This window comes from Sminthopsis crassicaudata, chromosome 1 (assembly GCF_048593235.1).
Source record: "Sminthopsis crassicaudata isolate SCR6 chromosome 1, ASM4859323v1, whole genome shotgun sequence".
Classification (NCBI taxonomy): Eukaryota; Metazoa; Chordata; class Mammalia; order Dasyuromorphia; family Dasyuridae; genus Sminthopsis; species Sminthopsis crassicaudata.
In genome coordinates this window covers 21,216,609-21,244,536 of record NC_133617.1, presented here as the reverse complement: position 1 = coordinate 21,244,536, position 27,928 = coordinate 21,216,609, and the positions used below count along the sequence as shown (strand labels likewise).

The following is a 27,928-nucleotide window of genomic DNA, read 5'->3' as shown; positions in this document are numbered from 1 at the left end:
AAAAATAATAAAATAAAATCTGGCCTCAGATACTTAACACTTCCTAACTGTGTGACCCTGGGCAAGTCACTTAACCCCAATTGCCTCAGCAAAAAAAAAAAAAAAAGACAAAACAAGCCCTACCCCAAGGAGCTTACATTCTAATGTGGAAGCTAATGTGTACATGAGTAAGTCATCAAAACAAAGAGAGAAATCTACCTTCTATCTGATATCCCTCAATCCATAAGCACTTAATTCCATAAAGTGCTTCCTCTAACAACTACAGGAATCCAGCGTTTATAATTCCCAGTGTCTTAGCAACGGCAGAGACTCACACACAACCCACTCCAACCTGTACTGAGTTCAAATCTGGCCTTACTAATAAGGTGAACCCCTATTTGCCTGTTTCTTCATCTGTAAAATGGAGCTGGAGAAGGAAATGGCAAATCATTGAAGTATCTGCCAAGAAAACCCCAAATAGAATCACAAAGAGTCAGTCATAATTGAAAAACAACTGAACAACAAACAAATAAAATAAAAAATAACAAACAATAAAAATAATAATAAAACAAAATAATAATAAAAATATAAATACCTCATTTGAACTTGACAATAGCCTCGGGAGGTCAGTGCTCTTATTAGCTTCATTTTACATATGAGAAAACTGAGGCCGAGATTAAGTGCTTGGTTCTGGATCACTGAGCTAATCAGCATCTGATCCTAGATTTGAACTCAGGGTTTTTCTAACTACAGATACAGCAGAGGCAAATCCATGCTACTTTGGAGCAGCTGCAATCTAGGACATTTTTCCTGACATCAAGTCTAAGTTGGACTTTCTACAAAGTTTGTTTTGCACTGGGAAGGATCAGGGAGGGGAAAGTGGGGACTAGAACCGGCTAACTCCTCTTCTTCCCAACAGCCTTTCAGATATCTCCGTGAGTCTTCTCTTCTCCAGGCTGAGCATCCCCTACTTTCTCTAAATCCTGTTCATATGGCATGTGCCTAAAGACCTTCATCATCCCTTAGTTAGCACAGCATTAACACACAGCATAGAGTAGATACTTAAGAAATACCAGTGACTGATTGGCCTTCATCCATCCTGGTTGCTTCTCTGAATCCTTATTACTTAACCTCTCTAGCCTCAGTTTCTTCAACTGTAAAATAAGAGAATTAAACTAGATAATCTCCCAAGTCCCTTTCAACTCTAAGTCTGTGATCTTATGATTTACCTTGTTTAAACCCTGACTAGGCTTTAATAGTGTTTCAGTTAGATAAATGGCCCGTGTTACTGCTAACCCAACCTGATTCCCTCAAAAGCTTTTTTTCCCCTAATTCCCAAAACAAAAGATGGAAACTGGCAATCTTAACTTTTAGTGGGTCTACAAACTATAACCCACACTTGATGTAGTCATATGTCTCAATAACCTCACCCTACATACCAGTGAGATCCATTGGAAATGACAGATTAATGACCTCATTCATTCATTTATTCAATAAACATTTCTTTGAAAACTTATCGGCCATTACATTAAGCCACTGACTGCTGAAGTGCGGATCTCATTACTTTTTTTTTTTTTTTTTAAGTACAACTGTATGCCAAGGACTGGGAAGACACTGAGCCAGTTCTATTGTGTTAGTCCTTGAGAACACTAAAAACCTTTATTCACCCTGAACCTTTTCTAAGAGGTTTTGTGTTGTTTTTTTTCAGACCAACATGGGCATCTGACATGTAATAATGTAACCTTGTCTCTTGGAAACAAGAGTAGTTAACATCGGTCCCTTTTTTCCCCTTTTCAATTAAATCGGTGATTCTGGGGAAGTCAGTCTTTGATGTCTGCAATTCATATTTGCAACAGTATCTAGACTAACAATCACTTTTTAACGTTTAGCAAGTTCTCCTTCATTTATTCTTAGAGCAAACATTTCAGACGAGTCTGCCATATCCAGTACTCCTTGACGACAATGATGAAGATGATGATGGTGATCTATTGTAGTGCAATGGCTTGAGGGCCGGCCTTGGAGTCTGGAGGTCCTGCTTCTTTGTAGATCTCTCAAATGTATGACCATCAACAATTCACTTATCCTTTCAGTGCTCCAAGTCAGTTCCCTGTGATTTTTTTTTTCTTTCAGAGAATTTGCAGTAGAAAAAGATCCCATATCTAGCAATCATGGACCTCTGTATCAGAAAAATCTCTTACTTGGTATTAGAAATTCCCCAAGGTCTTCTCTGTTCCTCTGCCTGCCAAAGAGAATTTTCACCAGGGCAAAATGGAAGGGAAAGAGCCATGTCATTGATCTCTATATGTGTGTATCACATTTTATATATAATATTTATAAATATATATCACATATATAATGTGTATTTTGTATATATATATATATATGTGTGTGTGTGTGTGTGTGTGTGTGTGTGTGTGTCTGTGTGTGTCAGAAGTATACAAGGTGAACAAAGGAAAAGGGGAAATCTTTCAACTCAAATTTCTCTTTTGGTGATATGACTGAACTGTATGTAAAAGACATGAACTAACCCTTAATCCATAAGTACTTAATTCCATAAAGTGCTTCTTCTAAAGACTATGGGAATCCAGTGTTTAGAATTCCCAATGTCTTAGCAATGGCGCTGGGTGGCTCAGTGGGTAGAGTACAGGACCTGGAGTTAGGAGGAATCATCTTCCTGGATTCAAAGCTGGCCTCGTAGCAGTGAGACCATGGGCAAATCATTTTCATCCTGTTTGCCTTGGTTTCCTCATCTGTAAAATGAACTGGAGAAGGAAATGGTAAACCATTTCAGGATCTTTGCCAGGAAAACCCCAAATGGGGTTAAAGAAAAAGGATTAAAAAAATACAAATATTCAAGTGGCAGAGTGGATTTCACTCTTCTGTGTCTGTCTGATACTAGGGGTCCACTTCATCATTCAAAAGTTTGTTTTCCAAAAACTCAATCGATGCTACATCTTCACTGAAAACTTATAGGGATGGAAAATCTAAGCTAGAAACTAGGTGATGAAATAGATAGAGCTCCAGGCTTGGAGTCAAGAAGATCCGAATTCAAATTCAGCTTCAAATACTTACTGGCTGTGTGGTTCTGCACAAATCTCTTGAGCCTCAGTTTCTTCATCTATAAAAAGGGGAATAATAATAGCACCTACCTACCAGATTTGTTATGAGGACTAAATGAGAATAACCATAAAGAGCTTAGCATAGTGAGAACTAATAATAGTCATTGCCAAAAAGTCCTAGAGGGCCCAAAGTCAGGTCTGGGAGAAAATGGGATGTCTGAGCTAAATCTTAAAATATAGAATTTTGGGGGAATAGGGAATGGTAGAGGTGGAAGGGGCCTTAGAACAGGGGATGTCAGAGCTGGGAGGAGCCTTAGAACAGGGGATGTCAGGGCTGGGAGGGGCCTTAGAACAGGGGATATTAGGGCTGAGAGGGGTCTTAAAACAGCCAATGTTGGGTGGGGGAGCCTTAGAAGAAGGGATATCAGGGCTGAGAGGGGTCTTAGAATATTAGGACTGGGAAGACCCTTGGAAAGAATGCCAGCTCTGGAAGGAAACTTCCAAATCCAGGAAGTCAGAGTTGGAAGGCACTTTCAGGACAGGGCATCTAGTCTGATTTCCTTATTTTAAGCAGCTCAGACACACTTGCCAGAGCCGCTCACTCACTAATCCCATGTTGTCTGGCAGACGTGGGCCTTCCCAGACCATGAACACCGGGCTGTTCCCAAGGCAGCAGCATCTCATTAAGCACTGCTCCAAAATGAAAAGCCTGGGAACAGGATGAAATGTATCTATTTCATCTGGAGAAATTCTCGGAATTCTCACTTAAATCACTCGTTTGATGTGAGCTCCCGGGGTGATTTGGCCAAGAGATATTTTTCAGCTGTTAGGACAAGATGTTCCCTGACTTGCATGGAGCTCAGTGTAGAGTCGCCTGGAAAACACAGCCCATCTCTTGTCGCAGGACCCTAAGGAGATCTGACTTGTTCAGCCGGGAACAAAAGGCCCCTGGCAGGATCTTAACTTGGGCGGCCTTTCTTTTTGCACGTCCAGATTAATAATGATGATAGTGCTGTTGAGGAAGACCTAGCTAGGAGCTCTCAAAAAGCTCGTTTGTGACCTTGGAGAGAGAGCTTCCTGTTGAGTGATGGGGACCCAAGTCAGATCTCAAAGGGATTGGCAGGATGAGGACAGAGTAAATGGAGAAAAGAGGGCAGACAGCTTTTTGTAGAAGTTGGGCTCTGAAAGGGAAGATAGTAAGAAAGTGATTGCTGCAGGGAAATGAAGTGGTGGTTTTGGTTTGTTTGTTGTTTTTGAGGAAGGTTAGGGAGAGATTTGAGCATGTTTGTGGTCAGCAGGGAAAGAACCAGCCGATGAGGAGAGTCTGAGAAAATGGAGAGAAGGGATGGTTGAATAATGGGATCCTGGAGGAGATGAGCTCTCACCTCCTATATTACTACACTAACTTACCAGTTACCTCCTCTCTCTTTGCCTCAGTTTTCTCATTTTCAAAATAAAGGGAAAAGGGATCAATGACTTCTAAAGTGTTTTTTTTTTTCCAGCTTAAGGGCTATATTCCCTTGTATCTAATAAATGCCATGAGGAGCAGCATGAGTCTTAGAGTCAGGAGGACCTGAGTTCAAATGCTGCCTTAAACAAGGCACTAGTTAATCTGGATGGCCTCACAAAAGAATAAATAAATGCCATGAGAGATACAAAGTTATCTGTGAAGGCATAGAGAAAGACTAGTGTCCTTTTCTAAAATTCAATCAATTATATACACACATGTCTATGTGTATGCACACATACATGTGTGTTTATGTACACACATGTATATGTAAAACAAACCTGACATTGCTTCCTTATAGAATTATTGCAAAAATTAAATCCTATAATATGTATGAACATTTTCGCCAAATATTCTTCCTTTGAACTAGTCTAGCACCTCCTCTAGGCCGCTTCCCAAGTTGCACTTAAACTCACAGGTGGAGTCCTCATATGGTGGATGACCATTGTTCTTTCTCAGGATTCTAATGGCAACCCTGAAGAACTGTACTTCTAACACTGAAGTTTTTGAGCCCCCACTGGTGTGCTTCTTATCAACAATCAGCCAGTTGACTCAACTAGCTTTTAGAAAAGGCAATGTAAGAACAGTTACCAAAAAAAATTACAAAACAGTTACAAAAAAAAAAATTACTCCATGAGTCTGGAGCTTTTCTAAATATCCACACAAAATCCATAGTGGGGGAAGAGAAATGGGCACAAACTTAGAGTATACTGACAGTGAAGTACATGTATATGTAATAAAAGGGAACGTTCCACCTCCTGGCCCTAGACATTTTTTTCTTTCTATAGCTTCCCTTAGATGTAGCCCTCTAGCAGTTTCTAAAAAGCCTGTGACTTTCTAGAGTCAGTAGTCATTGCTTGAAGGATCATGCCCCTGAAGCTGTCATCATCCTCGAATGACTGCTTTTCCATAGTCGCACACCCTTAAAGTGTGTCTCTACTCCTGATACAGGAAATTCCTCTGCCATCAGCTACTGACACGCTGGTACACTGTACTCTTAAAAACCATACGGTTTCAAAAAATAAAATAAAATAAAATAAAGGAAAATAGAAAAAAAATCATATGGTTTCACTATTTCAAAGTCTGATTCTTTTTGTACAGCAAAATAACTGTTTGGACATGTATACATATACTGTATTTATCTTATACTTTAACATATTTAACAAATATTGGTCAACCTGCTATCAGGGAGAAGGGGTGGGGGGAACAAGGGGAAAAGTTGGAACAAGAGGTTTTGCAATTGTCAATGCTGAAAAATTACCCATGCATACATCTTGTAAATAAAAAGCTATAATAAAAAAAAGAAAAGAAAAAAAATCATACAGTTTCTGCCTAGATAATACCATTGCAGGATACTCAATTGACTGTAATCAATAAAGCAAAAACATAAAAAAGACAGAGCTAGTCATGTATATTCATAGACCCGTAAGGGCCAGGTGGGAGATAAGGCAGCCCCTATTCCTCCCTCCTGCCCTATGGATGAAGCTCAAAGTAGTGCTTAAGCTTTCAAGCCAAAAAAAAGAGATGGGAGAAGGAAAGAAGAAGGGGATTCACCATTTTTGTATATCCATTAAGAAACGGTTCAGCAGCCAATTAGAGAATTCTTCAAATCTCTGAATCATCATGTCTTTTGACTCAACAGTCAATTAAAGGGATATTCTTCAACAACCAGTGCAAGCCCATGTCAGGTCCGCCCATAAGGAGCCTCCCCAAGTTTGAAGTGGACATGGAGCAGGGAGGGACTGTCCATACATGCTTTGTAGAATCCATTAGGAAAGGCAAGTCAGAACACACTCTGTGTCTTTTACACTAATATACTTGCTCCTGGCATCCTACCTCATATTCTTCAAATCTATCTTTGCCTATAGAGCTCCCATCAACTCTAATCAGCGTGCTCTATATAGGAGAGAAAAGTGCCTTTTTGAACTTATTTTTTTATCCACAGGAGATCGGCTAAAATAAGCCCTTTCTGCTGACCTGAAGCATTTTAGGTATTTTTCGAAGAATGAAAGGTTTTCGCTGATAGAAATATCCTCGCTAAAACTGAGATTGATGGATCTGCAATCAGAGGCCCTAAGTACATATCCTAACTCTGCAATCTCTTATTGGTGTGACTTTTCCCGAATTGTCTCATCTTTCGTATCCTCAGTTGCTTAATTTGTGAAGTGAGAGGGCTGTATTTAACGCTCGATGTCAAAGTTCTTTCCAGTTCTGGTATTCTGTATTTCACTTCAGTCCACTCACTGGGAACACAAATCTAGCAAAGACACTGAACCTGCCCTCAAAGGCCTTGAAATCTATAAAAGGGATATGATGGGGTAGCTAGGTATTATGGTGAAGAGAGGGCTGAACTTTTTCATCAGAACAGATATGAGTTCAAATCCTGTCTCAGATGCTTACCAGCTGTGTAACCCTAGATAAATCTCTTCATCTCTGTTTGCCTCAGTTTTCTGGAAAATGGGGAGAATAATAGCCCCTATCTCTCAGAACTTCTTTGATGCTCTAGTAAAAGTTACTATATAAATGCTTATCATCCTCATTGTTGTTAACTGAGTGATCATTGCCTCAATTTCATCTTCTGTAAAATGGGTATAGCCTATATTTCCCAGAGCTTTTGGGATGGTCCAATAAAAATCACATATGTTGACTAGTATTTTGCAATCTTGAGATGCTGTACAGATATTAGCTATTGTTGTGTTATATGCAGATTAATATTGTCCATTTTACAATAAAAGAGACTGAGACAGAGCTCTTAGTCAGTGGCACTTTTTAAAAAGGTCCATGGTCCCCTCAATGAAGTGGACCTCAGATCTTCCTCATGATCTGAGATGCCCCCTTCTTCCAGGATCTTGTATGTAGAGAATCTGATACCCAAATATGCAAAAGAAGCATGGTAAAATACAGGATCTCATTGGTTGATAGACTTTGCTCGTAAGGACCAAAAATGACACATTGGCAAGTGGGTCACAGATTGGATGAGGCATGGCACACCTCCACTGACTAAGTGGTCATAAGATAGTCAAAAAATAGGCATCTGTTCATGTTGGACTAGACTTTCCATGTAACTGAGTCACCTTTGCCACACTGGACTTGGTCACCACGACAAGGAAAAACAAGGGTGGAGGGCCTCTAGTTAGCTTCCTGAGATTAAGCAAGTGATCTCACAATCTGTAGTTCACAGCTCTGAGGCCTAATATACAAAACTAATAATTACTCCTATGGAATCATATCAAATTGATACTGATTGGAAGAGAGTGAAGATTCAAATGAATTATTTCTTAACAGTTGTTAACAATAACAGTAAGCCAAATTGAACATGATAGGGATAAAGTAGAAATCAAGGGATTCTGGGAATATTTGAGAAGAGAGAAATTATTTTCAATTGGAGGAATTCTCAGAATTCTTCATGGGAGACCTGGCTTTGACCTTCTAGGAAGAAAAGGATGTTAACCAATGGTAATAAGGATAAACATGTGGAATGAAGGGGTACGAAGGAGAAAGATGTGCAAGTGCTTTGTGAGACTCTTCTAACCTTCTATGTCACCTTTAGAGGAGCCAGCAATAAACCAGGCAGGGGCTTAAGAGGACAGACCTCCACCTTCTCTGCAGAGCATGTTTGCTGATTTGAGGTCAGGTGCATTGAGTTTATTTTCAAAAGTAACAATGCCTTCTTATCTCTCTCTTTATTTTTTTTTTCCTGAGGCAATTGGGGTTAAGTGACTTGCCCAGGGTCACACAGCCAGGAAGTGTTAAATGTCTCAGTCTAAATTTGAACTCGGGTCCTCTTGACTTAAGGGCCGGTGCTCCATCCACTGCATCTCCTAGCTGCTCCCCTTTTTATATTTTCCATGAGACTAGCAATTAATCAGTCAATATTTTTATGTGCTTAATATATGCTAGGCATTGTGCTAAGTGCAAGAGATATAAAAAGAAGCAAAAAACAGCCCCTGCAAGCATCTAATTGGCCATCACTTCTGAGGCATTTGAAAGCATTTCAATTCAAATATACCAGGCTGGAGAAATGATCCTATGTCATTAATGCTGTTGATGACTAAAGCTCCCTCTAAAGAACAGGACGGAAGCTGACCAGTGCTGGCGATTGGGCCAAATCAAGCATGTCAGAGATGGAGAAATAGCCTACATCTCCCAGAGCTTTGGGGATGGTCCAATAAAAATCATATATGTTGACTAGTATTTTGCAACCTTGAGATACTGTATAGCTATTAGCTATTGTTGTGTTGTATGGAGATTAATGTTGTCCAACCTACAATAAAAGAGACAGAGACAGAGCTCTTGGTCAATGACACTTTTTAAAAGGGTCCATGGTCCCCTCAATGAAGTGGACCTGTTTCACCACTTGGAGGGCTGGTTATTTGAACCTATGAAAGAATAAGACAGTCAGAGAGAGAGAAAATAGTAATCCTAACCTATGTGTTTATAATATGTTAAAATTTGAAAAAAGATTTTCTGTTTTATCTTGGGGGAAAAACTTAGTTGTGCACACTTAATATTTTACTTCTCTTGATAAGATTAATAGATGCTTATTGATTTGATAATATCATTTAACTTAATTGACAAGAGTTTTTTTTTGTTTGTTTGTTTGTTTTGACCAATTTTACCCTCTCTTCCTGCAAGAGAAGTCAGGATGTTTGATAGGCAGAAACTAGTAGGAAGCTGGGAACAGAATTCCACTATTGGCATCAACATGCTAGTTTTAACACAGAGAATCTTTTTTTAAATTTAATAATATTTTATGTTTCCAGATACATGTTTTTCAACATTCTTTTTTTTTTTTTTTTTTTTTGGCTGAGGCAATTGGGGTTAAGTGATCTGCCCAGGATCACTAGGCTAGAAAGTGTTAAGTGTCTGAGGCCAGATTTGAACTTAGGTCCTCTTGACGTCAGGACTGGTGTTGTATCCACTACATCAACTAGTTGCTGCCTTTTTTTTTTTTTTTTTTGGTTATTGTTGCTGAGGCAATTGGGGTTAAATGACTTGCTCAGAGTCACACATCCAGGAAGTGTTAAGTGTCTGAGGATAGATTTGAACTTGGGTTCTCCTGATTTCAGAGCTGGTGCTCTATCCTCTGCACCATCTAGCTGCCCCTCAACATTCATTTTTGTAAGACTGTTCCAAATTTTTCCCTGTTTCTCCTTTACTCCCCCTTATCCCTACCCCAAGACAGCAAGTCAGCTGATATAGGTTAAATATATGCAACTCTTTTAAATGTATTTCCATACTTGTCATGTTATATAAGAAAAATCAGAATAAAGGGGAGGAACCATGAGAAAGAAAAAAAAAATAGAAAAGTGAAAATACTATGCTTTGATCCATATTCAGTCTTGATAGTTCTCTCTCTGGGGGCAGATTGACAGTTTCCATATACCAAGCCTATTGGAATCATCTTGAATCACCATGTTGTTGAGAAGAGCCAAGTTCATCATCACATAATCTTGTTGCCGTGTACAATGTTTTCTTGGTCCTGCTCATTTCACTCAGCATCAGTTCTTGTAAGTCTCTCCAGGCCTTTCTGAAATCATCTTGCTGATCATTTCTTATAGAACAATAATATTCCATAACCTTCATATACGACAACTTATTCAGCCATTCCCCAACTGATGGGCATCCATTCAGTTTCTGGCCACTACAAAGAGGGCCGCCACAAGCACTTTGGCACATGTAATCCAAAGAATCTTGAGCCCCTGGGTATCTCCTCACAGGCCCAGCTCTATCACTGCCCTTTCACTCTGCCCAAAAACAAACAACTGACTTTGAAAGCATTACTGCCTTCTCTCCCGTCACTTCCTAGTCCAGTTAGTCATTTAAGCAGCTGGCAATCTGGCTCCAGGGAAGCAGCTGATTCAGTCTCCTTTATGAAGAGAGAGTTTGACCTTGCTTCCTTCAAAAGATGTTCCAGTTCAAAGGAGGAAGTGAGGAGCATTTAATTCTAGACACTGTGCTAAGCACTATACAAATATTATCACAACAATCCCATCATTCCCATTTTACATATGAAGAAACCAAGGCAGACAGGTTAAATAACTTGCCCAGAGTCACACATCTAGGAAATGTCTGAGCCTAGATTTAAACTCAATTCTTCTTGACTCCAAGCCCAGTGCTCCGTGCCATGTAACTGTCTAAAATAGCACCAGCAGCCGATAAGGCTTCTGATTTCTAAGCAAAGTGGGAAAGAAAGCTTTTTAAAAACCCCAAACTGTGGTTATCATTCAATTTAATCCCAAATTCAAGAAATAGTTGTTTGTACTTCCCGTACTATGCTAAGCAGGATGAATGCAAAGACAAAATCAATGATCAAGCAGTTGACCATTAGGGTAGGTATCTGGCCATAGATTACCCTTCAGCATGCAGGGATATAAATGATCCTGTCAGTTCTCATTCAAGTCAAGGCTAGGCGTTTATTGAGTGTTTACTAAGTGCTGGCCATCATGATGAGCCTGGGTAATACAAACACAAAGAAAAAAGCCCCCTCCTCGGGGAGTTTATAACCGATTGGGGCAAGGCTAGCCATAAAAGGAAGCTGAAGTGGGTAGGGAGTACCTGGGGTGAGGAATTGGCAAGGTAAGTTGGAGGACTCTGAAACGTAGCCAGGGGAGGAATGGAGATTCAGCTAGCTTGGGCATCCACCTTCAAATGGAGATTTTGGAAAGAGCCAGCCAGTCAGAGGAAGAGACCACAGAAGGTGATGCTACTGAGAGAAATCCAGGAGTGAACGAACTTCTAGAGGGAAAAGAGAAAAGGCTTCTGGGTCCCGACAGAGAAACTGCAGAATGTCAGGAGCACAGCCATCAGAGAAGCAGCTGATGGACCCAGCTGTTGATCACTGCACTCATCCCATTTCAAAAGTCTATTTGCCTTATAACTTTTCTCCGTGGGCCTGACCTACTTTGTGGCAGAGCATTTATTCAGGCAGGGGACCCACTTCTAGCTGAGGGAGGCCCGTGAGAGCTACAATCATCTGCTAAATCACAGTGGACTCTGGAAGCTCAATATGATTCAACAGTGGGATATGACTTCCAGGAAAGCTAATAGACAAGAGCCTTCATCTCCCCTGGCCTCCATCTCCTTGTCTATAAAATGAGGAGATTGGGCAGGTTGATCTCTGCAGGCTCTTTCAACTTGAAATCTGCAACCCTTTCATGCAGGATATCTTACCCTCATGTCGGTGTATTTAATATTTAAATATTCTAATTTTATTTAATTAATTCATTTAATGAATTAATTTTAATTAGTATTTTGCTATATTGCTACTTAGTGCTTTTAATATTTATAAATATAAAACATTTTATATTTTACATGTGCTAGTCATTTAATCAGTATTAATAAACATAGAATATTTAATTTGTATATAGTGCTATTTCATATTTTCCATATGATTAATAAATATAAACTAATCAGTATTTTGGTATATTGCTATTTCATGCTTTCCGTATGAATAACTATAAACTATTCAGTATTTTGGTATATTTCTATTTCATGCTTTCCACATGAATAAGTATAAAACTATTCAGTATTTTGATATATTTCTATTTAATGTTTTTCATATGATTAATACATATACAACTTTAATATTTTGCTATTTAATGCTTTAATACAGTATTAGTGAATATAAAACTTATTTTTATATGTTGCTAGTTAGTCTTTTAGTATAGTATTAATAAATATGAAATACTTAATATTTTATATAGTGCTACTTAATGCTTTTATTATTAATAAATATGATTTTATATAAATTTATATAATATATATTTAAATATATTTATATTTTATATATGTAAAGTAAAAAATAAAAATAAATAAATATATTTAGATGTAAATAAGTATAAATTTAATATGTTGATAATTAAATTCCAACATGATTGGTTTCATTTGCAATCCTCTTTGTTATATTTTATAAATTTAAAAACTTTGTTCTGAGAAGGGATTCTTAGACTGTTGGAGCCCATGACACACACCCCCAAAATGTCTAAGAACTCTGGCTATAAATCCTTCACCCTTCACCCCCCAAAAATGTCTAAGAATTCTGGCTTTAAATCCTTCACCCTGACCTTGTACAGCACAGTCTCATGACCTGAAAGCTTTCTGTCACATCAACTTCTGATTAAACTTGGCAAAAGAATTATGGGAGGTACAAACTGGTCACTTGAGGGAGAATTAAGGCCCTACCCCATTGTGTCTCAGCTAAAACCCTTGTGGTCTCTTCTATTCCCAGGCATCAGAAGTGGAACGCCAACTCTCCATGCAAGTCCATGCCCTCCGAGAAGATTTCCGGGAGAAAAATTCCTCATCCAACCAACATATTATCCGGCTGGAGAGTCTTCAGGCTGAAGTGAGTTTCCCAAAGGAAGAGTTTCTTGCCAGTTAAACATGTTTATCCAGTTTCAGACAATATGGCAGGTCTTTGGGTAGGGAACCTTCTGAACTAAGGGAGCAAAACCGGTTTTATGAGTGACAAGTCGTCCTACAAAGGTGCCCAAAGTCACAGGTAATAGAATGGGAAGAAAACCCTTGGATTTCATCCTTCTGGCTAGCCAGAAGGAGATCACGCTTTGCCCAGAAAGATGGTACTAATAAGAGACTGCTCAGAACTACCTTTGTGGCTCATAATCAGGAAAGTAGTCTATGGTTTTCCTCATTTAATAATATTCTTCATTTAAAATTCTATTTACAGAACCAGGATACAGTATTTTTGTATCTTGGGCAAAATTTAGACATAATATTTCCCTCCTGGACTAAATTGAGGAATTGAGCCCCTTAGATACCCATAATCAATGAAATAATATTTATTAGAGTGTTTAGCATAGTGCCTGGTACATAGTAATCACTATATAAATGCTTATTTCCTTCCTTCTCTCTTTCTTTCTCTCCCTGTGATGAAAAAATATTTGTTTACCTACTATGTATCAAATACTGTGCTATGGACTGAGGATACAGAATTTTTTTTATATTTTAATAGTTTTTATTTACCAGATATATGCATGGGTAATTTTATAACATTAACAATCGCCAAACCTTTTGTTCTAATTTTTCCCCTCCTTCCCCCCCTCCTAGATGGCAGGTTAACCAATACATGTTAAATATGTTCAAGTATAAATTAAATACAAAATATGTATACATGTCCAAACGGTTGTTTTGCTGTACAAAAAGAATCAGACTTTGAAATAATGTACAATTAGCCTGTGAAGGAAAGAGGATACAGATTTTTAAAAAATGAAACCATCCCTGCTTCCAAGGAACTTATATTCTATTAGAGGAAAGAATATGCGTGCATATAAGTATAGTCAAAATAAAACCAAGGTAATCAAAGAGAGGGCAAAACTCTAATAAACTGGAATGATCAAGAAAATTTTACAAGTAGGCTTTGATCTTTCAGTGTACCCATAAAAATCTACAAGCTATGAAAAAGGGAATTTTCTGACATCAAAACTGTCTAACTATAAAAAGAAATTTTCTGAAATAACTATTGTATGCCCCTGCATGTTGCACATGTCCTGGGCTTCAGTCTAATTTGCCTATACCTAGTTCTGGCTCTGCTTATCAGAAAGTTCTCATGAAAAGACAATTATTTTCTCCATTCTTTTTCTGTTTAGTTCTGCTCAGATTAATTATATGTACAGGAGAGGCCATAACTTACCAAGTTCCTCCAAGTCAATTCACAAGCATATAGTAAGTGCTTGCTATGTGCCAAGCATTGGGCTCAGTGCTAGGACTGCAAAGAAAGGCAAAAACAGCCACAAGAAGCTTACATTCTAAAAGAGGGGGAGAGACAATATATATTAAAAACAGGCCTATTTAAGTTATATGTGGAATATATGGAAAACAAGTTGAGGATTTAAAAATCAACACCTGGGATGGAAGTAGGGAGGAGACTAGAAAAGAGTTCTTGGAATAAGTGAGATTAAAATTGAGCCTTGAAGGAAGTCAAAAAAAATAAAGAGAACCAGCATTCCAAGCAAAGAGTACAGACAGTGCAAAAACATGGAGATAAGAAATGAGTCAGTGTATTCAAGGAATTACAAAGACACCAATGATACTGGTATCAAGAATATGTGGAGAAGAATGAGCCGTTAAAAAAATAATAATAATTAAGCTAGAAGTTTTGAAAGGGAACAAGGTAGGAGAGTTTTAATTCACAAACAGAGGCATTTCTATTTTAATCCTGGAAGTAATAGGGAGCCAATGGAGGTCATAGAGCAGGTGTGACATGATCAGACCTCCATTGCTAACTTGGGCAGCAGAGCACAGGATAGATTCAGATAACTGTATCTACTTTATATGTGTCATATTTACTAGCATTGATACATGTTGTCTTTCCATTGGAAAGTAGGCTTCTTCAGAGCAGAGACCATCTTTGAATCCTTAGCACAATAGCTGGCACATAGTAGGCACTTGATACATTTTTTCATGATTGAACAATAAATGTAGAACAACAAAATTACAAAATCTTGCGTGGAAGTATCTCAAGAGTCAACAAGCACCAGCCTTGAATTCAGGAGGACCCAAGTTCAAATCTGATCTCAGACACTTAACACTTCCTAGCTGTGTGACCCTGGGCAAGTTACTTAACCCCAGCCTCAGAAAAAAAAAAAAAAAAAAAAAAAAGCCAACAAAAGATTCTCCATTGAAGATTTTCCCCTCTATCTTCCATTCAGGTAGGCCTCTTACTAAATTGGAACTTGAGTACCAAAAAAAAAAAAAATGAGCTAAGTATGTTACCAGGGAAAGAGTGCTAGATTCAGAAGCTAAGGATCTGGGTTCAAATCCTGAGTCAGCCACTTGCTACTCTGGACTTCATCTGTAAAATAAAGGGGTTAAATTAGATAGCCTCTGAGTTCCTAATTCAAAACCATTGCCAATCTGGGTGATAACTTTGCATTATGGGGGGAGGGAAAGATGGAAAGGGTTGGTATGACCTTCTGTTTTCCCTGGGCTCCGACCGTAGGGTTAAGGGTTGTTGGGGGGAGGATGATTGGAGCTGGTCCCCCAAGAAGCCCTTTGAGGTTCAGTGGAACGTACACTGGATTTCAAATCCCAACTCTGCCATTTATGGCTCTGGGCATGCCATTTTCCTAGATATGAGTTTTCTTTTCTGTAAAATGAGGCACTTGGACTGGATACCAGCTCCAGAGGCATGATCCGGGGAGCTCCTGCCCTTCTGAGAATGGCTTGAAGGTGGGGAGGGGTTTCTCCCCTAAAGTCTGTCAAACTCTTGTCTTTTCTTCTTTCTTCTCTCATCCCCTTCCTTCCTCCTTTCCCCGTCCCACTGGTCCCAAGCAGCAGGTACTTGAAGTAAGTAGTTTGTTCTCACGGATTTCCACAAGCTCATCTGTGATCATCTGTGTGCATGTGTGGCGCTCAAGCTGCTTCTGGGTCCTTCTGCCTTCAGAGCTCCCCATCCTCCTGCTTCCCTTCTCCTCCTCCTCCTCCCCCGCTTTCCTTGGGCCTCTCATTGGGCACTGTCATTCTCAGGGAGCCTCATGGCTGGGTTTGATTCCATTTCTAGGCGTCAAGGTGAGGGAATCCAATGCTTCATGCGTGCTCTTCCCTTCATTTCCATCACATTCCGCTCTCAGGCCATGGTGCTGGGCTAAATTATTTTGTCCTGGTAAGGCTAAATTTCTTCTTAACACCATTGTGACCTTGGGTAAATTAGTCCACCTCTCCAGACCTGTTTCCTCATCTGTAAACCGAGACAAAGTTGGAGCAGATTACTTCTCTAAGGTCTCTTCCATCTCTAAACGTAGATCACGTCATGATCTATGAATCAGGAAGGCCTAAGTTCAAAACCTATCCCAGATGCTTACTGGCTGAGTGGCCCTGAACAAGTCACTTACCCCAATTTAGTTCTCAGTTTTCTCATCTATAAAATGAGGAGATTGGATTCAATGGCCTCTAAGGTCTCTTGTTGTTGTTCAGAGATACCTAACTCTTCCTTTGGAGTTTTCTTGGCTAAGATATGGCAAACAGGTAGTTTGTCATTTCCTTCTCTAGCTCATTTTACAGGAGGAAACTGAGGAAGACAGGGTTAAGTGACCCTGGCTTTCTATGCACTATGATGCTGCTTAGCTGCCTAAGGTCTCATCTAATTCTAAATCTATGATCCTTTAACATCAAGATAAATCCCATCTTGCCACCTGTTCAACTGAGCCACAAGTCAATTTCTTTGAGCCTTAATCATAAAATGAGGGGGTTAAACTACAAAGCCTTTTAAGCCCCTTAAAGGGCAGCTAGGTGACTCTATGGAGCACCAGCCCTGGAATCAAGAGGATCTGAGTTCAAATATGGCTTCAGACACTTATTAGCTGTGTGATCCTGGACAAGTCACTCAACCCTGTTTGCCTCAGTTTCCTCATCTGTAAAAGGAGATGGAGAAGGAAATGGAAATCCACTCCAGTGTCTCTGTCAAGAAAACCCATAATGGAGTCACAATTAAAACTCTCAAATACTAGAAAGCAGTGGTCCTCAAACTTTTTAAATAGGGGCCAGTTCACTGTCCCTCAGACTGTGGGAGGCCGGACTATAATAAAAACAGAAGCTCACTCTTGTCTCGGCCCCTCAGCCCATTTGCCATAACCCGGCAGGGCCGCATAAACGTCCTCAAGAAACCTGCTATAAAGTCTCCTCGGGCCCTCAAGTTCAGATTCTCTTGAAGCTATTTCAGAGATTTGGCAATGGCTAGGAATCTTTTTACCTGATAGATAGGATACGTGAGATCAAGATTCCTCATGGGAGAAAAGTTTCCAAGGGATAGGAGAGTACTTTAAGGATGGCCCACTCTAGGAAGAATGTTCTTCCTAGCCTCTGGCCATGTGTGGAATAGTGACTCCATTCATGAAAGGGCCCAGGGCCACCAACCTGGATGGGCACTCCAGAGACATGATTCCTCTGGATATAGTATTCCTTTGTTAGTGCCAGATACCTGATCTCCTTGGACCGAGGCCACGTGCTTCTTTTCCCCAGGACATCAGTGTTATCTGATGGATTGGCGTCCAGGAGGGATCTGTATCCAGTGAGCAGAATCATAGTGCTGAAGTCGGGAGGGGGGGGCGGTGATTGGAGGGTTTGCTACAGGAAAGGAGCCCAAAATAAAAGGAAATATGCTTCCGTGAGAGCCTCAGGTCCTTACAATTCAGTTTAAAATCTCCCCTCCACAATCAAACTATAATATGGCCTAAGAAGCCACAGGAAGCAGAAGCCTAAGGAGCTGGAAAATGTCTGAGCTAGCATCAGGAGAGCATTAGCGTGCTGGCAATCCAAGAGCAGAGATTAGGGTCGAGAGAGCTGGCCAAAAGAGCCTCTCAGAAAGCTGTGAGGAGTGGAGACGAGCATCCCCGTGGGTCACAGCAGAGCAACAACTGGGGATGGCTCACTCGGGGAGAAGTTTGCAGAAAGGCCCAGAAAGGCCATCCGGAAGCTGGAGGGCCTGAAGAATCAGATAGAGGGCAGCCAGCACCCTGGAAAGAGCCTTAAGAGCTGCCTCTCCCACTTAAATGCCCAATGCAGAGCTTGGAGACGGCTCCATTTTTATCACCTGCCTCTCCTCACCTGTCCCTGCCTGGGATGCCCATGGCTCCAAATGGCCCAGCCAGCATCTTTCTGTGTCCAATGGCACCCTCAAATCAAAGCCCCAAAGGCTAATCATCCGGCCCGGCTCAGGCAAGATGTGGGGGATCCTGGCCAAGAGAAAGGAGGTTACATCTCTAGAGAGTGTGTGGGGGAGTTTCCTTGCCCTGGCACCTGCTGAAGAAGGGGAGTACTGGTCAGACTAGCTTAGGGGTCTCTTTGGAGGTTAAGGGAAGATGCAAGAAGGCCCTGGGTCTTATCTTTGGAAATTCCCAAGCACTCGAGCCTTCCACGCCTCACTTTTGCCTGGCAACCTGCATTCCAGCTTGCTGGGAACTCAGTCCCCACCCCTTCCCGGCCAAGTTTCTCCAGGGGAGGGGTTGGCTTTCCAGCTCGGAGCTGCCTGGCTGTCTCCCTCCCAGGTACAGACACACACAACCTGGTACAGACGGACACGGACACAAACCGTTGCGTTTGGGTTGGCGAGTCTGTCTCTTCTTTCCCACCCATCAACCTGGACATCACCCCGAGCCACCCCCACATACACACACACACACACACATACACACACACACATATACACACACACTCACACAAACACACGCACACCACATGGTTCTCTGCTTTTTCAGATCAAGATGCTGTCAGATCGGAAGCGAGAGCTGGAGCATCGCCTCAGTGCCACGATGGAGGAGAACGATCTACTCCAGGGGACGGTGGAGGAGCTTCAGGACCGAGTCCTGATCCTGGAGAGGCAGAGCCACGACAAGGACCTCCAGGTGAGAGGGGCAGAAAGAGATCAACATCTGGGCCTGGAAACCTGGGGAAGGGAGCGTTGCTGCCCTAGGGAAGTGAGAGTATAAGTGGCCTGCTGTGCTGGGCAGAGGGCCAGCCACGGAAACCAGAGGATCCTGGCTCGTGGCTCCTCTCTGACAGATACAGTACGGACCCAGGGAATCCAATTATATTGATATAATTATGAAAACATTTTGTGGCCCTTCTCTGATAGATATAATATAGACAATTACCCAGGAAACTGGTTATATTGAAATATAATTGTGAAAATATTTTACGTCCCCTCTCTGATATAGTCTCATTAGATGACTGTAGGTCAGACAATCCTCCCTGGGCCTCCATCTTCTCACTAAAATGAGAAGGTAGAATAGTGGACAGAGTGCTGTAGGAAGTGCCTGAGTTCAAATCTAGTCTCAGATACTGACTGTGTGATCCTAGGCAAATCACTTAACCCATTTGCCTCAGTTTCCCCATGTGTAAAATGAGGAAAGGGAATGAATGAATTTAATGGTTTCTAAGGTCTCTCCTAGCTCTAAACCAAGAAGGTAGAACTATATTGCCTCTGAAATCCCTGCAGTTCTACATATATGCCTTTGAGCCTTTTAATCCCTGAGGCAATTCTCAAAGGTCAGAGTTCATTATCTTTTTTTCTGTCCTAGGCCAGTGAAGCAATCTGGGGAAAACCATAGATCCCTTCTCAGAACTTTTTTTTTTTTTAATAAAATACAACTACCAAGAAAAGAGCTATATTGAAATATAATATTTTTGTATTCTTTATATTATTATATTATTTTAATATGATATATATTATATTATATTTTTCTATTTAATTTTAATAAATTTAATTTATTTTGAATTAATTTATTTAAAATATTTTTTAAATCAAGTCTAGAAACTAAAGTCTAAATTATGTGAGTTATCAATCTGTATGAGGAGAGACAGCTTCTATAAAGGGGAATTCCTCACACAAATCAAATCACAGGTTAAGGACCCAAAACATGGCCAGAAAAGAAGGGAAGCTGAAAGAGAGGGAAGGCAGCACATGCCCAGATGTGAAAAACAGATAATGCAAGGACCTGAGTGATCCAGGCTGGGGAGCAGAAGCAGTATCCACAGATCTTCCACTTATGTGACCAAGTCACTTCCCCCACCCTCTCTCAGTCCCTGGGCCGATGGGCCATGGACCGGTTACATGGAGTTCTCGTGGGCCTGTTACTCTTGGGGTCAGAACATGGTGCAAGTAATTTCATCCGCCCAGTGCTGATAGAGCTTACCTGAAGGCAGGGGCAAAAGCTGCGGGCTTCTCTGAGGGCATCATGCTCTCTGCTGGCACTTTCCAGAGATTGCCAGCTGTTGGCTCTGGTTATAAAGGCAGGCATCCTGCCCCCATCACCCAGCCTTGCTTGGAAGAAGAATGGGACAGTGGAGAGGGAAAAAGCCCTAGAATCAGGAGAACTGACTTCAAGTCCCATCACTCATACAGCCTTCATGACAGCGAACAAGCCTTGAACCTCTCTGGGCCTCCGTTTCCCCAAGTATAAAATGAAGGGGAAAGGCTAGAAGGCCTCTAAGATTTCTTCAACCTTTAGCTCTATAGAGATGATTCCTGCCCATTTTTCCAGAATGAAATCAGAGGTAGAGAGCAGAGCCAATTAAGAGACTGGGTGTGGAGTCAGGAGACAACTCAAGTTCACAACCCATCTCTTACACTTACCAGTTGTGTAACCTTAAATAAGTCATCAATCTGGCCTCAGTTCTCTTGTCAATAAAATGAGGGGAATGGGATTAGTGATTCTTCCAGCCCCAAATCTAGGACTTGTGATTGCATGCTCCTAAGTTTGCCCATCTCCCACAGTAACTAGAGGTTCCGAACATCCATCTTTTGTTGGTATCCTCAGACTTCCAGGAAAGATGTAAAATCATGTCCGTGTGTCTTGTGTTCAGGAGATACCCACACAGATCAATCAGTCAGCCCTTAGAAAGCTTTTTATTGGTTTTATTTATTTTTCCATCACCCTTATTTCCAAATTTATTCTCCCCACTCCTCATATCAGAGACCCATCCCAGGAGCAAAGAATTTTTAAAGAGTTAAAAAAGCAGGTCAACCAAACTAACTCACCCATTAACCCTTTAGCCCCCCACATCTGCAAAGAAAGGAGGGAGGTACTTTTTTGTCATCTCTTCTTTGGGATCAAGAATAATTTTTAGCATACCACTCGCTGCTCAACAAGCTTTTATTAAAGAGTTAGACATGAACCAGGACAAGGAGCCTATATTCTATTAGATAGAGAGACAGACAGACAGGATAGATACATAGACAGCCAGATAGATGCAGAGATAGACAGACTGACAGGTAGACATATAGATATACAGACAGACAAGCAGACAGACAGACAGACAGACAGATAGATAGGTAGGTAGATAGATAGACAGGATAGCTATATAGCTACAAGAGAGATACACAAATAGACAGAATGACAGGTAGATAGATATATAGACGGATAGACAAGCAGACAGATGGATAGATAGATAGATAGATAGATAGAAAGACAGACAGACAGATGGATAGATGGGCAGATGCACAGACAGACAGGATAGATATATAGACAAATAGATAGATATAGAGATAGACAGACTGACAGACAAGCAGACAGACACAGACAGATAGATAGATAGACAGACAGACAGGATAGCTAGGATAGATAAAAGACAGACAGCTGGATGGATAAGCAGATGGACAGACAGACAGGATAGATTGTAGACGGACAGACTAACAGATATATAGATAGACCAACAGATAGGATAGCTATATAGATAGACAGATAGATACACAAATAGACAGAATGACAGGTAGATAGATATATAGATGGATAGACAAGCAGACAGTTGGATGGATAGATAGATAGATAGATAGATAGATAGATAGATAGATAGATAGATAGAAAGACAGACAGATGGATAGATGGGCAGATGCACAGACAGACAGGATAGATATATAGACAAATAGATAGATATAGAGATAGACAGACTGACAGACAAGCAGACAGACACAGACATAGATAGATAGACAGACAGACAGACAGGATAGCTAGGATAGATAAAAGACAGACAGCTGGATGGATAAGCAGATGGACAGACAGACAGGATAGATTGTAGACGGACAGACTAACAGATATATAGATAGACCAACAGATAGGATAGCTATATAGATAGACAGATAGATACACAAATAGACAGAATGACAGGTAGATAGATATACAGATGGATAGACAAGCAGACAGATGGATAGATAGATAGAAAGACAGACAGACCGATGGATGGATGGGCAGATATACAGACAGACAGGATAGATATATAGACAAATAGATACAGAGATAGACAGACTGATAGGTAGACATATAGATATACAAACAGACAGATAGATAGATAGATAGACAGACAGACAGACAGACAGGATAGCTAGAGTAGATAAAAGACAGTTAGATGGATGGCGGATGGACAGACAGACACAGACAGAAAGGATAGATTGTAGTCGTAGACAGATAGATAGATAGGATAGATATATAGATAGATACACAGATCGACTGACAAGTAGACAGATAGACAAGATAGATAGAAAGACAGATAAATGGACAGGCAGACAGACAGACACAGCAGATAGACAGACAAGATAGATATATAGACAGAAAATAGATACACAAATAGACTGACAGATAGATAAATAGACAAGACAGATAGATAGATAGATAGATAGATAGATAGATAGATAGATAGATAGATAGATAGATAGATAGATAGATAGGCAGGCAGAGAGACAAGTAGGTAGGTAGATAGAAAAGGATAGAATAGGATAGGATAAGATAGGATAGATACATACATGCAGGTATGTAGTTATAGATATACACACACAAAGGCAACTAGATGGAGCAGTGAATAAACTGCCAAACCTGGAATCAAAAAGATTCATCTTACTGAGTTCAGATCCTGCCTGAGGTACCTACCAGCAGTATGACCCTGGGCAAATCATTTTACCCTGTTTGCCTCAGTTTCCTCATCTTAAAATGAGCTGGAGAAGGAAATGGCATTACCACTACAATATTTTTGCCAAGAAAACTCCAAATGGCATCAGAAAGAGTTGGACATGACTGAAAACAACTGAATAACAACAAAAACACACATACATATATGTGCGTGTATGTGTATGTATCTGTGTATATAGGTATATAGATAAGACAGACAGACAGGAAGGTAAATAGGTAGGTAGAAAAGAGGGATAGACTAGGAGAAGATAAGATAGGATACACATATACAGGTATGTAGCTTTAGAAAGATATACATACACAAGGGCAACTAGATATGTGTGTGTATACATATATATATATATATATATATATATATATATATACATACACGTATAAATCTTTGTATATAGGTATATTATATATGCATATGTGTGTATATATGTATACATGTAGAAATCTGTGTATATAGATATATTACATATGTATATATGGGTATATATATATATATATTTATATTTCAATACAAAATTGATGCAACAAAAGTAGTTTGGGGAGAGAAGGTATTAGAAGCTGGAATCTGGGGTTCAGAAGATTCTTCCTGTACAAGATGATTCATGAGCTAAACTTTGAGGGGATAGGATGTATCCAGGGTCAGAGACTTGACAACAGAAGACCCTGTTCTGACCACAGCAGTTCCTCAGGGAGGCTTCACAGCAGAAAACCCAAGGCCAGGAATATGAGGAGGAAGATGGTGATACTGGGTCTTAGAACAAAGTTACACACACTAGTTTATTTATTAGCACCATCCCTAGTCAAACATGAATAGTTACATATATAGTGTCACTTATTCAAATAGCATGACCTTCCCTGAGCTGAAAGAAAGAAGATATTTTGGCCATTTTTTTTTCTTAGCAAAGAGAAATAAGAAGTCTAGAGCTGGGAGCCAGTTTAATTGGGGTCACAGAGCAAATGGCAAACCTTGGACGAGAATGATTAAAATTGGCAAATATCTGACTCTTCCAAGTTTATGGTGCCCTAAAACAACTGTGCAAGGTAGATCCTCTAGGAATTGATATCCCCATTTTACAGGTGAAAAAACTGAGATTAAGAAATTAAGTGGGGAGCAGCTAGGTGGTGCAGTGGTGAATAGAGCACCAGCCCTGAAGTCAGGAGGATCTGAGTTGAAATCTGACCTCAGGTACTTAATACTGTGTGACTCTGGGCAAGTCACTTGCCTTAGCAAAAAAAAAAAGAAAAAAGAAAAGAAAAGAAAAGAAAGAAATTAAATGACTTATCCAGGGCTGCAAAGTTTGTATGTATCAGAGGTAAAATTTGAACTCAAAACCTTCTAACTCCAAGTCTACCACTTTAACCAGCACATTGTAGTTCTCTATTTTTAATTAGATCTTCCATAGTTATATTACTTTCATTCCCAGATATAGTCCTACAAGTTTTCCTACTCAGCATACCATCTTTTATAACAGAATTTTTTAAAAGAAGAAGAAAATTGGCACAAAACCAATTAATGCAACAAGTCACTGATGGCATAATATTCCACATTGAGTCTTCTCATCTCTTCAAAGAGGGAAGAAAGATGCATTTTCTCAACTTTTCTTGGGAGCCAATCTTGGTCTTTATAACTATAACACATTCAGCTTTGTCTCTTTCTTCCATTCACATCATTATGGTTCTTATTATTATCATTACTACATCGTTATCTTAGTTCTTCCTTTGCTTTGCATCAGTATTCTCATCCTGTGCTTCTCAGATTCTTCATCATCATCATTTCTTAAGGCCCAGTGATATATCATGGCCTTCATATATCACAATTTGTTTAGCCATTCTCCAGTCAATAGGTATCTCTATCAAGAAAACCCCAAATGAGCTCACAAAGTATCAAAACACAACTAAAAACAATTGAACAATAATAATATAGCAATCCCCACCAGAATGCCCAAGTAGTGATTATCCAGCTCCTGCTTAAAGATCTCAAAGGACAGGGAACCCATTGCTTCTCAAAACAGAGTCACAAGAAGAGTTGCTATAAATACTTGATTTCTCACTTTTTAAAAAGTTTTGCTGAGATCTTTCATTTTTACATCAAAATGCCCAACATAGCTTTCTCTCAGAAAACTGAGGGGGGGTGGGTGGCATGGAGGATAGAGCATCAGGCCTAGAACCAGGAATTTCCTGAGTTTAAATCTAATCTCAGATACTTACTAATTGTGTAACCTCAGTTTTCCCATTTGTAAAATGAGCTAGAGAAGAAAATGGCAAACCAATCTAGTATCTCTATCAAGAAAACCCCAAATGAGCTCACAAAGTATCAAAACACAACTAAAAACAATTGAATAATAATAATATAGCTATCTCCATCAGAATGCCCAAGTAGTGATTATCCAGCTCCTGCTTAAAGATCTCAAAGGACAGAGTATCATTGCTTCTCAAAACAGCTCCCCTTGGTAAGAAGGATTTCCTGATATCTAGCCTAAATTGGACTCTGGCAAGTTTCACCCATGTACCCTCCTTAGGACTTTAATTCCCTTCTTCTGTAAATGAGGGAGCTGAACTAGCTGATAAATAAGTTTTCTCCCAACTCTAAGCCCACGATCCTTGATCTGCCCTAAAGGACCAAGTAGAACAGATCTAATTTTCCACATGAAGACTCCAAATACTGGAAAGTATATTGTTCTTCTTCCCCTCTTTCTTCCCCATTTCCCTCTGCTGATCTTCATATGACATGGTTTTGAACCTTTTCATCATCCTATGCTTGTCTATGAACACCTTTCATCTTATCAGTGTGGGATTCAGCCAGTCTCTCAATGGCAGACTTCACGGCTGTTATCCATGAACCTCCCAGACAAGTCTGGAGGGCTCATCCCCAGGGGTCAGCCACAAAGGGATGAATGCTTTAATCCATTATCTTCTGAAGACTGTCTCCTGCAGCATACATGATAGGTTATTCTCTCCATCAATGGACAAAGGAGCCATAATGAGAAAACTATGGCCCCTTGAAGTGCTGAAGGATAAAGGATCCCACATAAGCACAAAGTCCATCAATTATATAACAAGGAACCCAAATATACTTAGTTCTAGCCCTAAGAGATTCAATTTAGCATGATGAGCTCCAGGTGGGGAAATTCCTACCATCAATGCAAAGTTGGCTCCTCTGGGGCTTCAGGTCTGTGTCAACAGCAGACGGCAGCATTTTGGACTTGGAATCAGGAAGACCTGGATTCTGGGTTCCAAGCTTCCCTCAGACACTTACGAGCTCTGTAACACTGAGAAAGTCATTTAAGTTCACCGGGCCTTGGTCATCTCATCTATAAAATGGAGCCATTGAAGACCATGGCCTCTGAAGTCACTTCCAACTAAATTTTGAATCCTGTGAGTACTTCTCTATATTCCAGCTACCTTCATACCTTAAAAGATCCTCTCTACTTCCCTCTCCATCCTCTCCTCCTTCCAGGGACTCCATCCAGGAACTTCTATTTTGAGAAAGTGCCCAGACCAGTTATCCTCTGCCAGCTTCACCTCTGTCTCCCTTTCATTTGCCTCTGTACCCTCACCCAGATACTTCCTCCTTCCCACTCTGCTTTCTAGCCACATACATGGGTAAATAAAGAATTACTCATCCATCTCTCTCTCTTTTTCTTTCTCTCTCACACACACACATATACATATATATCCATACACATATAAAATATACATAATAAGTATATATATATATATATATATATATATGTATGTATGTATCATGGGTATATACATTATATATACAAGTAAATATATTCCTGTGCACATATACATGTATGTACACATATGTGGATAAGTGTGCGGTATCTATCAGGTACACATTAACATACATGTACACATGGATATGCATATATGCACACATGTGTGTCTGTAGGCGTGGTATGTCTGATATATCCACACGTGTATCATGTATGTAAAGATGTATTTATACATAGTATTAAAATATCCTTGTACGTTAAAATATTATATACATTAAGGATCAGCAAACTCCAGGACTAGGTCTGGTCCAGGGCCATGGATTTGCTGATATACACAATACACATAACATATCAATCTATATAGACTGTAGCTGGTAAAAGGAAGTGGGGGGTAGTGCACTTGTCTTCAAGTCAAACTTTTGTTTATAAGTTGAATGACTGGGTAAACCACTTCCCTTCGCTGAGGTTCAGGTTCCTCATCTGTAAAATGGGGCTAATATTTGTATTATTTGCCTCAAAGCCTTGCCATTAAAAAGATGTTTTGCCCACCTTAAAGCACTCTAGAAAAAGAAGTTATTGTGATTCTACTGCTTCATTTTTCAAACACAGAAATCTGGGTCCTGGTTTTTCTTTTCCTTTTTATCTTCGAGGGTATTAGGGGAAGGTTGGTTTGTAGTTGTCAAGTCGGTGAACCATTTCTTGACCCAAGCCTGGGACTACTATGGGCTTTCCCCCCCCCCCTTCATGTCAACATTAATTAAGCACCTTCTGGCATGAATGAATAATTGAATTAATTCCTTCCAGTGGAAGGACTTGAGTTTGTCTGCCCTGAACGTCACCTGCTGAGATAGTATGTGGATTTCTCCTGAAAAAGAATAAGTAAGCCATGTACTGATGCCCCATGCTGCCCACCAGACTACATGCTGAGCCGAGGAAATATTTCCCAGGAACTTCATTTTTCTTGATTCCTTCTGATGGTACAGAACTGGGGCTCGGTGAACTTAACAGAAATGGTGGATACTGCCAGACTGTTATGAATTGGCGATTCTGCTGGGGAGTCATGTGAGTGTAACCATTCAGGGCCCCCTTTACCCAGGGCAGCAGGAGGCTGAATGGTGGAGGCCCTTAGTCATTGAGATCCTGCCCTCCAAAACCTTCTTCATCCAGGGTAGTAGGATGCTGAGTGCTAGAGGCTCTTGGTCATGGAGGTCCAGACTTTCAAAGCCCCTTTCATCAGGAATAGTAGAATAC

At 40.2% G+C, this 27,928-nt stretch overlaps 1 protein-coding gene across 3 annotated transcripts in view; it reads left to right on the top strand.

Moving 5' to 3' along the window:
- Positions 1-27,928, top strand: part of BICDL1 (BICD family like cargo adaptor 1) — a 154,250-nt gene that overhangs the window by 70,566 nt on the left and 55,756 nt on the right. For all 3 annotated transcript variants that reach the window (XM_074296463.1, XM_074296470.1, XM_074296481.1), the window contains exons 3-4: positions 12,776-12,892; positions 18,759-18,905. In XM_074296463.1, coding sequence (XP_074152564.1) covers positions 12,776-12,892; positions 18,759-18,905 — 264 coding nt within the window. The remainder of the gene's footprint in view (positions 1-12,775; positions 12,893-18,758; positions 18,906-27,928) is intronic.